At 40.2% G+C, this 14,074-nt stretch overlaps 1 protein-coding gene across 2 annotated transcripts in view; it reads right to left on the reverse strand.

Moving 5' to 3' along the window:
• USP9X (ubiquitin specific peptidase 9, X-linked) overlaps nucleotides 1-14,074 on the reverse strand; it is a 98,649-nt gene that overhangs the window by 66,872 nt on the left and 17,703 nt on the right. For both annotated transcript variants that reach the window (XM_021407605.1, XM_021407596.1), the window contains exons 2-4: nucleotides 7,502-7,755; nucleotides 5,728-5,873; nucleotides 5,498-5,577 (exon numbers count right to left, since the gene is read on the reverse strand). In XM_021407605.1, the coding sequence (XP_021263280.1) occupies nucleotides 5,498-5,577; nucleotides 5,728-5,873; nucleotides 7,502-7,597 (322 nt within the window). In that variant the 5' untranslated portion in view covers nucleotides 7,598-7,755. The remainder of the gene's footprint in view (nucleotides 1-5,497; nucleotides 5,578-5,727; nucleotides 5,874-7,501; nucleotides 7,756-14,074) is intronic.

Genomic DNA, 14,074 nt, shown 5'->3' on the forward strand with positions numbered 1-14,074 from the left:
TACAAATTCACCCTACACAAAGAAGAGGACAAGAGAAACCACCCAATCCATTCAGTGTGACCCAGAGGAAATGCTCCTTTCAAAACTAATAACTTAGTTCTTGAACACAAATTTAAAGCATGCCCTCAAGTCATTTTAATGCTCCCTTGAGTACCAGTAGAGCACTAACATCTCTCTAAAACTTTCAAGCACCATCTCCTCCCACAGTGGTGCGCCAGCTTCAATCAACAAGACTTTTCAAACCAGGTTCAAAGAACACCAAAACAGACTATGTTTCAAAGATGTATTGTCCTTTCTGTGCTTCACTGAACTTGGAAAAAGAGGAAAGATGGAGAATCTCAGAACTTGTATGACTCCCAGACACATAATCACCTTCTACCTCCTCTTACAGTGCTCCAAACTCTTGAAATAACATATGGTACTCGTGGAAGGAACCAAGGCTGGGTATCTACAAGGACAGGAGTATCATCAAAAGCAGGGTGACAGGAGTCCTAGAAGACAGAGTAGAGTGGGAGAGGAAGCACTCAGCAATTCAAAGATACCGAGAAGAGAACCAGTAATTACTTGGCATCTACTGCTTGAATCACAGAATCATAGAATGGCCTGGGTTGAAAAGGACCTCAAAGATCATCGGGTCTCAAACCCCTGCTGAGTGCAGGGTTGCCAACCACTAGACCAGGCTGCCCAGAGCCACATCCAGCCTGGCCTTGAATGCCTCCAGGGACGGGGCATCCACAACCTCCCTGAGCAACCTGTGCCAGTGCGCCACCACCCCCTGTGTGAAAAACTTCCTTCTAATATCTAACCTACATCTCCCCTGTCTCAGTTTAAAACCATTCCCCCTTGTCCTATCGCTATCCACTCGTGAACAATTGTTCCCCCTCCTGTTTATACGCTCCCTTCAAGTATTGAAAGGCCACAATGAGGTCTCCCCGGAGCCTTCTCTTCTCCAAACTAAACAAGCCCAGTTCCCTCAACCTTTCCTCATAGGAGAGGTGCTCCAGCCCTCTGATCATCTTGGTCGCCCTCCTCTGAACTCTTTCCAAGAGCTCCACGTCCTTCTTGTGCTGGGGGCCCCAGGCCTGGACACAGTACTCCAGATGGGGCCTCACAAGAGCCAAGTAGAGGGGGACCACCACCTCCCTCTCCCTGCTGGCCGCTCCTCTTTTAATGCAGCCCAGAACATAGTTGGCCTTCTGGGCTGCGAGTGCACACTGCTGGCTCATGTCCAGCTTCTCGTCCATCAGGACCCCCAAGTCCCTCTCTGCAGGGCTGCTCTCGAGGAGTTCTTGCCCCAGTCTGTACAAATACCTGGGATTGCCCCGGCCCAAGTGCAGCACCCTGCATTTGGCCTTATTGAATCTCATTACGTTCTTGTGGGCCCACTTCTCCAGCCTGTCCAGGTCCCTCTGCATGGCTTCCCTTCCTTCCAATGTATCGACTGCGCTGCTCAGCTTGGTGTCATCTGCAAAATTGCTGAGGGTACACTCAATTCCATCGTCTATGTCATTGATAAACTTGCCGAAGAGCACCAGTCCCAAGACTGAGCCTTGGGAGACACCGCTTGTGACCGGCCTCCACCCTGACACAGAACCATTAACCACAACCCTGCCAGATTCAGTATTATCAGTAACTCTGAGGTAAGACCACAAGTAGCCTTTTTTGCCCCTTCTCCAAATTCTGGGGGCAGAGAAGGATAAGAAAAAAAATGACTGAGAAGTGCATGCATGCAGCTTTGAGCTAATTTAGAGAAAGATTGTGAAAACAGATTATGCAGTGAGAAAAAAGTGAGTATGAAATAAGGTGGTGTGTGATATACAGTATATGGAAGCTGTAACTAGGGGGATTAGAGGAGGAAAACCTGGAGCATCAAAACCCCATGCAAAGTCACTCAGCTCCTCTCCAGGACTCTGGATTAAACAACTTTGTAGCCGGAACCACAGGTCTAAGCTGGCTCCATGCATTGTTATGGCAACGTGAAGCCCCCACTAGACCTGGAGCCTCAGGCAGTGCAGCATAGAAACCTTTCAGTAGCCTGACAAGGACACAGTCAGACCTTGCAGATCAGTGACCTGGAGTCAGTGAGCTCTGAGGAACACACACTTGTTCACAGATGCAGTGGATACACATCACACTCAGATTCTTGCAGACCTTCAAGAACTCTTAATCAGCAGGAATACTTGAGTCCTTCTACACCAAAGCACCACTGAATCTGCTGATCATTTTGCTTAATTGGTTCCAGCCCAACAATACTGGGTAAGTTCTGGAACATACGGGCACAAATCCGTTATCCTTGTCTAAGAAAGATGGCTTAAAATACATATTCTAAGAAAATGCAGGATATAGTTTCAGTAATGAACTCAAGGGTGATCCCACAGAAACGCAGACATTCATCCAGATAAAAATTATTTTTTTAAAATACTTTTGAGGCTGGAGGACCTGCCTCTCTACTATTTCCCTCTTTGTGACCCATCAGAAACAAAGATTTGGAATCAAAATTGAAGGCTTACGCTGTGTGGTGAAATTTTATTCCAATTTGAATAAGCTCTGAATTGTAAAGTTGCCTTGTATCTTATTTCTGTGTGCTGCACAGCAAAGTTTTGGCAGCATGTTAAAAACTGAACGTAAGCATTACAAAGAACAAAGCAGTACAGAGCTGCTGAGGGAATATTAGAAGAAAGAACAGAGAATATTTTAGCCTATTAAATAACAACAGAGGAACAATTTTTTTTCCCTTATAAATTTCTAGCATCCAAATAATCATGACATTTATTTCCGGAGCAAATTTTATTCAAAACAGTTTACAAATGTTCCAGAATTACGTGAAGATAAACGTCATTTTTGTTCAGTGCTATTTTTCAAAAAGTAACTCCAGACTATCACTTGATAGTCTTATGGCTTGCTTAATGAAGAATAATCCATTGATGCCAACACACAAAAAGATAATTTTCCATAAACAAACATCAGTCAGGAATAATGCAAGTCACAATCTAGGCAGGATTCATGCTACTCTGCCAAATATGCTCATTGTACTTGAATGTGGCAATGATGAAATTGCGTTTTTATGAATACTTTCAATTCTGTTCAGTTCCTTTTAATTTCAGTTCCTGAAACAATTTCAAGAGAACACAGCCATTTTCTTTTAAAGACAGGGTCACAAAGAAATGAATTACTCCAGAGTGCCTCCAGAAAGCTAATGCCAATGGCTGCTGACAACATGAGGAATAAAAGTTACTTAATAGCTCCAACCACTAGAAAAAGGTGCTTAATCGAAATAAATACAGTAAAATGAAGTAGTGGGATCTAATGAGTTACAGACTGCGATAAAAAATGTTCGATCAGCTGGTTACTTTTCAATTTTTCCTGACAGTTTTCTTCAGAAACAGAAACCGGGTTAAGAAAAATGCTCACAGATGGGTATCAAGGTGTCCAATTTCAGATCTTAGTGAGGTTACAGAACACGTTTTCAAGTTCTTAGGAAGTTTATATAATTATTTTTATTACTTCTTGAAACAAAGAGTGTCAGTCTAGTTCTAAACTAGAGAAGCAGTGTCCGTTACAGCAAATGAGCACCCTACCACAGACATTGAACACTAAAAGTATATTAAAAAACAAACAGAGAAGGACAAAGTCAGTCACTGTGTAACTTCAAATAGCAGGTAAGTACAGAATCTAGGATTTAACTACGAAGATAACAGTTAAAGAGCAACTATTTCTAATAGCTTTCCTTGTTTTCTCTCTTGCCAATAGTCCTCGTATATGTCAACACAAAGAAATTCATGCAGAGGGCAAGAGGAACAATTAAATAGCAATGCAGAAGCACTTTTCACATAAAGAATATGCGTGGATTCCCACTGTTTGTCACAGCTTTAAGAAGGAAAAAAAGAAAAAGAGAAGACTCTTTGTTTGAGAACTTTCGGCTATCTCTGATGCTTTTGAGAAGAACAGCGATGTTAAGAGTAGCCAAAAATCTCATTCTACTCATATTACTTCATTGCATTGCACTGACATGTTTTTGTGTTTTATTTTTTAAATATGACTTAACAGCTGGCAGCACATACATCTCCTCTCCCATAAATCATAAGCAGAAAATTTCTTTCCACTGCACTGCTTCAACAGCCTAGACACACAGAAGGGTGAATTTCTTTAGTTCCTGAACAGGTGTGATCTCTTAAAAAATTCTACAGTCTAATTAAAATTCCTGCCAGATCTAGCTACATGCAAAGAAAGTCAATTAAAAATGCAACTCCACCTGATAAATCAGTGTTAGCAACAGGGCATCTTTATCCTATTTTGGATCACATTAGTGCAACCCAGCTTTTGTTTCTCCAGAGAAAGAAGAGACAGAGAGCAAATTGGGGTAACTCTAAATTTCATGACCATAGCCAGCTTTTTATTCTTGAAACTGCCTAAGTATAACCTTTATCATTATAGAAGTGAAGTCATCCCTGTCTAACTATGTCACAGAAGGAACAGGCACTTTGTATGTCACTATATTTAAAACACAACTGGCTGGTAAGTATAGGTACACTAGAGAAGTATTTTTATCTAACTTTAGGTATCACTCACATACTGGGACAAGAACAATATTACAAATATATGACAAATTCGTCAATTTAGCGAATACAAACATAATCCTGACAGGGAACTGTCCTAGTTCCAAGCAAGTTAGCCACAGCAAAAAATATGGTAGAACTATTATTACTCTGCTTAATATTCTAACTTTCTTCTAATATTCTCAAAAGCAAGTATATGCCAAAGTTGAATTAAAAAATGCATGCCAAAACATTTGGAAATCTAGATTAGCAACTCAGTTAAAATAACACAAAAACAAACAAAAAAACACATAAAAACTAAAATTCTTTGAGTTTTAGTATCTGTTATCAAGACCAAACCCCCTAGGTCTGATATCAAAGTAAACAGAGTAAACAGGTAAGACAGGAATGATAAGATTTTTTATTGCTGTGAGCTTCTTCAACCTTTCTACTCATACTGTATATAAGGCACCTACTTTCTACATACACTGATAATTTATTCAAGTTACTGATTTATGAAGGTTTTGCATACCACTCAGTGATACAGAATCTTCAGGACCAGGGCTGTAACAGAAATAACTAAGAACTTTTAAGTCTCAACTGGGGACTCAAAAAATCCTCACAACCAAAAAGTTTACACGGCAAGTTGTAGAATCATCTAGGTTGGAGAAGACATTCAAGATCATCAAGTCCAACCATCCACCTGACCCATCAAGTCCTGTCACTGAACCACATCCCTCAGTGCCACATACGCGTGCCTTGAATACCGCCAGAGACAGAGACTCAACCACTTCCCTGGGTGGCCCTTTCCCCCTCTGTGAAGAAATTCTTCCCAATAACTAATATAAACCTACTCCGGCACAACCTGAGACCCTTTGTCATGTGGTCCAACAGAGAATGTTTCCTCATGTCCTATCACTTGTCAGCCGGTCCAATAATCATTCATTGCCTTTTCAGCTTACCTTTTTTACTCAGGTCAATAGCAGCTTCTAGAAGAACTTCTAATTCCCCCTTCGGCAACACAGGAACAACCCATCGAGGCCTATATTCAAAAATAAAACAAAACCATGTATCTCAATTGTGCTTCTTAAAAATGAGGAATCTTTGTTCCTTTTTAAGGAAAGGTAAAAATATGCATTTTTTTAAAGGCCCTGATGAAAACTCCACTTTCCAAAAGAAAGTGTGAAAGTACCTGTTGATCATGTCATCCAACTTTGCCAGGTCTGTGTGTGGAAATGCAGGCTCCTCATCTTCAAGCTGAGGTGGAGCATCTCCTTGGCCCTGCTCATCAGGCGGGGTAGCTGGAGAGTTCTCATTTGAAGAATCAGGTGAAGATGTCTAAAAACGGTATGGAAAATACTTGAAATACTGTCTACACTTGTGTGCCACTTATTTTGGCTCTTTCATTCAGATTACATTTCAAATACTCGCTTGAACTGTTCATTTGTCACCACAGATAATATGTAATAAAATAATTTTATTTTAGATCTATTTGCAAAAATAGTAAGACACCAAATGTGCTATACACTTTCTATCTGAACAGTTTAGAAATTAAGGTACTTTCCCAGAGAGGAAATTGTTTTTTTGTAAGAGACTTATTTTCAGCAGACCACCTACCTAGAAGATGAAAATAAAAACTATGCGGATGCTCTGTTTTTATGTACCTCCTGAAGATAAATATTATACGTAGAAAAATTTCAGCAACGGCACAGAAAAAAAGGATCATGAAAACATTTTCTGAAAGTTTAAAACGAGTAAAACAGTACTACAGCTGACTACTAGCCAACTACAAGCACACAGTCAGTTAAGCCCATTTTGATTATCAATAACACACTAATGTTTTAGATATCGCTGAACATCACTTACACATTGTCAAGCCTTCTGCTTGTCACTGTGCCCCCACAGTGAGTAGACTATGGGTGTGCAAGAGGCTGGGAAGGAACACAGCTGGAATGGCTGACCTTAAGTGAGAAAAGATATTCCCTACCATACAGCATCACACTTAGAAATAAGAATAGGCAAAGGGAACTTTCTTTCCAAGGCAGCCAATGCCCGGAGACTAGCTGGGCAGCTGTCAGCTACTGGTGAGTGACTACTTTTGTAACACTTCCCGCTTCCCACTCCTTCACTTATTGAAATGTTCTCATCTTAATCTGCGTTTTCCTTGTTTTTCCTTTCCAGTTTTCTCCCCCAGTTCCACAGAGGGCGGGGGAGCAAGTGACAGGGTGGGGGCTTACCTGCCAACCATGGTTACCCATCACACATGTACCAAAGAACAACTGATTATCAAAGATAATAAATATTAAAACTCACGATATTTAATAAACATCATCTGAATACAGTATTAAATGGAAAGGTGGGGTTTTTCTATTAACTGGTTTGGGCTACAGTGTTTAAATGCGTCTTCTCTATTTGCTTTTTTTTCCTGATAAAAAAGAGCCATTGGATTATGATGTTGTACATCTGAAAGTTTTTACTCTTCTCTGAAAACAGGATACTGTGTTCAAAAGAAACATGCTTTGTCATTCAGTACAATGAACACGGACTCAGCAGAAGATGTTGAAGAGAAGATATCCACCCCCATAAGCTCCTTGATCCGCAAAGTGCTCTTGCAGAACTGAGCATAAACTGAAGTCACAGAGTAGTTTTACCAATGCGTGGCAGACACAACACAGCTCTGAGGAAGCTTCTGATATCATTCCAAGACGACTTCATATTCCAAATAAATATGCTTTAAAGAACTATGTCACTGCCTGAAAAGGGAGCATTTTTGCAACACGGTGTTCCCTAACACTATCTACCTTGCCAAAAGCACTGTCCTCATCCCTTAAATTCCTTTTGTACTCTCAAAAACAAAAAAAGAGCTAATTTAATTAGACATGTCTAGCACTATACAAACTCACAGAAACACTGTTCTAAAGAACTAAGCTTCGTATTTCTAGGTAACGTGATTGTTAGTATCATACCTGATTCTGCTGGAGGGGAGGCTGGGACTGTCCATCAGGAGCCTGGCCCTGGCTATCATTGCCTCCTACCGGAGAGCCACGAGTCGTGGCTGTCATACTCGACACAGGGCAGATCTTTGCAATTTTGTCTGCTTAAGTAGTTGTTGTGAGAGAAGAAATTATAGTCCACTTAGTAAAGTTGAAGTACCAGCATATGCTTGCCTTAAAAAGCTCCAACTCAAGAACATGCCATCTTGCAGAGACCATTGCATAACCTGGGGGAAAAAAAAAGACAATATGCTTTAGTGATACATGCACATAAAAGAAAAGCCATTTGAACCTGGAAAAAAGCACTACAAAAACAAATGCACCAGTATTAAAAAAATCTTTTATTTCAGACATGTTATTTCTTTTTACTGAGTATATTTGACATCAAAAGAAGGTAGCATTTGAAACACTTAACACGGTTTTAATGCTCCAAGTAAGAATTATACCAGTAATTACCCTTACACCACTGAGAAACAGACAAGTCCAAATGCAGCTGCTTAACAGGACCTGATTAAGAGCATAAAAAAGCACACATCACCTTGTCCAATATTCTACTCCTGACTGCCCAAACTGCAGATGTACGAGTGGGAGTTGAGGAAGATTGTTTCTACCTCAGCCAAACTTCTATTAGCACACCAGTATTCATCCTGGATGTCTGACCTGCATTCCTTTTTCTTTCAGCACTTGCTTACGGAAACCTGGATCTGTTGAATTTTCAAGCCCAAGACAAAGCCCACCTCACCCCCACCAAGTACTTTAGCCAATAAGAAGATGGGGACATCAGATTCACTGTCTGATGCTGTAACTGTGACAAAGCAACGGTTCCATAAATGTTACATATTTCACTTCATTATGTTAGTTTATACTAATTATTTTATTTTAGACTTAGTATTTCTTTCTTTTACTCCTCAGTAATTTAACAAAAGAAATGCATGAAGTTACACAAACAACTCTACTCTGTATCACAGGGCAACGTATATCCACGTAATTTTCAGAGCAACTCAGGCTTCCTAGAGGGGTGGTTGATGCCCCAAGCCTATCACTGCTCAAGATGCATTTCAGCAATGCCCTCAAGAATGTGCTTTCACTTTTGGTTAACACTGAAGAGATCACACTTGGAAGACCTTTGCAGGCTCCTACAACTGTTCTATCCTGGTTAACAAGTTTCTGCTGCAACAGTATGTATGTTAGTAACTGGTTTATTACAACATATCAATTCATTTTATAGGTTCTTGCTGCCCTTCCCTAGGACCCTTTAAAATCCTTTCCTAAATTGTGTAAATCTGCAAAGCCAGCTTCAAATACAATACCAATTTTGACCAAATATGCTATTTCTCCTCAACTCAGTCTCCAATATTAATACCACCAACAAATGTAGAGAACTCTTACTAATATTGCTATTAAAATAATGCTTACTTCTGAACACAGCTGTGTACTAGGTACACATTCAACTGCAATCCATCACCACCTTTTAGGACTAATATTAAAATCTAAGAGTGAAGTGAGCCTGCTTAAGCAAAGGTATTACCAAGCCAAGTTTGTATTTGTTTTCTACTGAGTTTAGAAAGACTTTTAGGTAGAAAATATTAACAAAATTAAGTTTCTGGCCATGAGAACATACACTGCACTCTGCTGCAGTTCAATGCGCTCATTTCCTTGGTGAAGCTTCTAGGTATTTGCACACACCAATGAAATCAAACTTCTCCCAACTTACTGTACTCTTCAACAGCCCTAAGCCAACTCTATGACCACAATAACCACCTCCCTCCTTCCTCAGCAGGTCTGGTCCATAATTTGGCCACACAAAAACTTGTGTCAGCACACAGAGTGAGGTAGAAAAGAGACGGGGAAAGGGTGAAATAGTTGCTTTCAGCAGCAGTCCGGGTCTAGGTTCCCTGAACTGCAAACTGCAGAAAGAAGCAGCCTCTGACAGCTGTGATTCCTGATTCCCCCAGCAATTTGCAGTGAAAGCGGGCTGCTTCAGTCCTGCCCCTTTTCATTCTTTTGCTTAACTCATCCTTAAGTGCACCAGTTCAGTCTATGAAAAACAAGAAAACAACGCCAGACGCATGGTTACCTCCCCCTAAACCCCCCCCCCCCCCCCAAAAAAAAAACACAAACCAACACCCCACAACAAAAACCTTAAAGAGACAGTGATTGTTTCTCAGTTTCTGTAATTACCTGAACTGGCATACTACAAAGCCACAGCATACTCATCCTAGCTCTAGCCACAGGGCCGGGACAAACCTGCAGCTCTCCTGTTACACAGACCTTATACTAGCTTCAATTTACACTCAGATTTTGCCTCTCTGCTTAGCTCAAGAGTCTGGGCAAAATATTTTTGTAAATTCCTTTCTGCTCAAGGTGAGTGACAATCTAGCTAAGAGATGCAAGAAAACTACTACTAAAATGATCAAGTTATTCAGGATCTTGCAGATTCACAGACTAAAAAAAGGTCTGTGCAGGAAAAACATCCAGAATTCTGTAGATATTAGTAAACAGACACAAAAATAACTTTCAGATCATGTCTAGTTGTGACAGTCTGTGCACTACCTTCCCAATCTTCACTAAGGTATACATCAGGATTTCCAGAGAAGTTCACTTGGTTTGGCCATGTTGGGTGTGGACTTGATATCTAGGTCTCTCCCAACCCCTACAATTCTGTGACTGCTTAAGACAAGGATAACTACATGAGCAAGATGCTCTCTTTCCTATTCCCCTCTACCCCAATATTTGAGAGGGGGAGGGCGTTTACTTATCTTCAGAGATACAGAAGGAACGTCAAGTTATGCTGCAGCTAACTAAGAACACTCCACTTCCAAGAAATGAACTGACTGCTTCTTATAGTATCCACATATTCTAAATTGCAAAGACATCCCTGTTGAGGTTTTTCTTCTAATTAGAGAAGGAAACACATTTGTGTAAGCACAAATCATTTTCCATTTATATATTTTAAACACTATTCCAAGGGAGTCATTTACCAGCCCTGTTTTTAGCCACCAATTTAACCATTTGTTTTACAGAAAACATCACATGGCACATACCCACAGAATACACTGCTTTAACCTTCACAGAAATTATTAACCAGGAAATTATGAATTCCAATCACTTAATTCAGGCTACTCAATTTCAATTTTTAAGAGTTAAAACTCCCTAAGGCACATAGTACGGCTCATCTCCAAATTAACCCCTGCACCTACTTATAACTAACCTGTCTAAAAGCAAATGTGAACTGATGCAGTGCCACCTCATTTTGCACCTGTAGACAGCCCGATTCTGTCTGTATTCAACTGAAGCATATGGAGCCTTTGTATTATTATTTCTAAATCCACGGCTAATTTCTACTATATTCAATTTTGGATTCAACACACTAAGTGGTGTTTAAAAAAATTACCATCCTTCTCAGAAGGCTTTCAATAGATGTTTTGATACCACATCAGAATGGAGACAAACACCTGTTAACTGTCATACTAACTGCTCCATTGCTCATCAAGCAATGCATGAGGCTATGAGAACTGAGTCAAATACATCCCACTGACATTTGGTTTGATTGCCAACCCAGCAAATCCTGATTTGTTGTGCCTTCTTCCATTTCTTCACATCATGCCAATCCACCATTAAAATACAGGTAAATTTCAGTTTTTGCTTCACCTGTTTCCTTGCCATTTTAGTCACACTGGGAAAAGGCGACTACAGAATACACCAGCTGCTGGCAGGGTTCCACCGGGACAGTGGCATGCTTGAACCTCACCTCAGCTTCAACTTACAGCATGGAACAATCAAGAAATATATGTAATTTTCTAATACAGCTGACTTCTAGAACAGCTTCTATCTGAGTTTCTCAAAGTCACTTCTGAAATAACTGAAATACCTCAGTACATACAGCCTTCCAAGTGAGCTACCTATAATACCAAATCTCAGAAAAATGCAAATACAAGGAGACAGATGATCATAGCATACCTCAAAATACAACTCATCATTCACATGCATTACCTAAAGCCCTACCTAGAAGCACGAACCGATTTTTCTTTTATAGAAAGGATTCTGGTTACACATGAGTAAGGACATATGCCACAAAACCAAACCTACTCTGCTGTGGTAACAACGTACTCTGGGATTCTCACATACTCAAGAGGTTAAGAATGGAGCTCCCTAAAATCATAGAAGTATGTTAAGAAACAACACCAGTTTTTTCCAACATTATTTGTAAACACATTCCTACCGTACCAGTGCCTCACAGAAGATCAGCTTTTTAATCCTAAGTGCTGTACTGCAAAACCCGTAACTGCAGCAAGACAAATTTGGGTTCAAAGGTATTGCAGCTTCACTTCATACAGGATTCTGGGAACTGCCTTCTTAAAGTGCCAATAAAACACTAACTCATCACAAGGGATTTGACATCATTCTCATCTTAAAAGTTCTAGACTTGGAATTTGAACTTCTGCCCTATTCCTTTCTTTCCATCAAAATGCCTTCTTATCTAGAAACGCCTTCCCAAAAGCGTAACACTGACCTGATTCAGCAGTTACATTCTATATACACCCCAGCAGATTCCTCATTAGCCTTTTCTGTGTACTGTGCCTTTCATGAAGGAGGAAATGATTTACAGATCATCATAATACTTTAAATTTCAAAATAATGTTAAGACAGGTTAATGGCATGCAACTTCATTTCTACCAAGGAGCTCCTACGCCCACCATTCCCATGAATTTAGCTAGCTGCGAAAGCACAAGAGAGTAAACTACCATAACAAAGTATCACTGCTTATTACCACCTCAAGGGCAAAGTAAAGGGATCCCAACTCTTAACTGCTTCAGTATGGTCTCACAGAAAGATCTGTCTAAACACATTCAGACTGACTGTCCTGCACCAACCACGTAGCACTCTGTGCTGAAGAAGCCGCACAAGAAAGCTGCAAAAAAATGCCATTTTTAAGCAATACGGTTTCATCCTGCTTGAGTAACAAATATGACCACAGTCTGCGTTACAAATTTAGAGAAGTGACAGCCTGATCCTGTTGTCTCCTGCCCGTATTTTAGAGAACTGTGGAATGCAGAAGTCTGGTGGAAGAATTCAAATTCAGAAGACATTCAAAGACTGAAGCCTTAATGTGAATCCAGGTCTATGGAAAACAAAGTTCAACAACGCTGAAGTAATGAAATCATCACATTTATACCCCAGGTTAGCACAGCTGTAACACTGATACATGTAGCATAACTCAAGAACAGAGACAGAGCATTCTGTATTCTTCCAGTCACTATTAAAAAACAACCAGGCCTAGAAGTATCGATGATGGAAAGAGCAACTTTTTTTGATAGCCCTGTTACTGCAAAAACAGTATGAATTATTTCACCTTTTGAAAAGTTTTTTGAATCCAAAGCGGGACTGGCTTCACACATAAATGAGACTTGAGACATACTGGTGAACAGCAGAATCTGGCTACATTTAGCTGTTCCAGATCTAAGTCAGCCAGCCTAAGGCTGATGGCTCAAATAGAAACCTTATCAGGTCATCTGAAGTAAAGCCTCTTCTCAGGCTTCCATGGCTAATGCTGTCCCATACCCACTGAAATTTTTTAGTCTTGATCTCATTTAAATGCCTATGTTGGATTCCAAGAGATTTAAGTCAAAGCAAGCTACATTCAAGCTAATGCTGAGAAACCAAAGTTTGGTCCTGCACATCAGACAGTAGAACTGACATAATCAAAACATTATCTTCTTGTTTCCACCCGGAATAACTTCCCAAAAGACTTAAAAGCAAACCTAGAAAAAAAAACACCAACACCAAAACAAGCAAAACCAACAAGGATATCCTTTAGAACATAGAAAGGAATTGTCTTACTTGAAGTCAAGAATCAATGAAGGTCGGTCCCTCCAAAGGGAAGTAGACAGGGGAGCAACCATCTCAGCCTAGAACGCACACACTTGCCAGAACTCTCAACCGTTCAACAGTATACCAGTGGATACCTCAGGTACAGGATACTTTTTCCCAAATAATGTAACAGTGAGAGGTCAAGATCACAGACTTCAGATCCCAGTCAAGATCAGATCACACACACAGTTCCTCTGGCTACCAAACTGAAAAATCAGTTTCAGTTCCTATTCCGAGAAGAAAAAGTGCTTTGCTCACATGATTGTAAGTGAAGCAGAATGCCAAAGATACAGCACTAAGAAAGAAAAGAGTCAATGCCTTACACACAAAACCGGCACATATTAAGGCAATTAACTGTGCTCCCTCCAGCAAGCCATGACCTTACTGTATTTTTCTGTAGGCATAAATTCAGGCTGATGCCCTAGACAAAACATGGACAGAATGAGTACGACCATTTTTTCATTCTCAGGAGCTCTCAGAGGGAGCTAACTTGGTTCAACTGGTATGAAACTGTATCCCAGTAAGATTTAATACATTTGAATGAAGGAGGAATATGGGATTTACAGATCCTGCAATATCAGTTAAATTCTTAAACTTTTCCAGGCAATCAAGAAACTACATTGAAGCCACTGGTAAGCAACTAGGCAAAGTATCTTTTATAGAGGGAGAGGACCA

Source organism: Numida meleagris, chromosome 1 (genome assembly GCF_002078875.1).
Source record: "Numida meleagris isolate 19003 breed g44 Domestic line chromosome 1, NumMel1.0, whole genome shotgun sequence".
Taxonomy (NCBI): Eukaryota; Metazoa; Chordata; class Aves; order Galliformes; family Numididae; genus Numida; species Numida meleagris.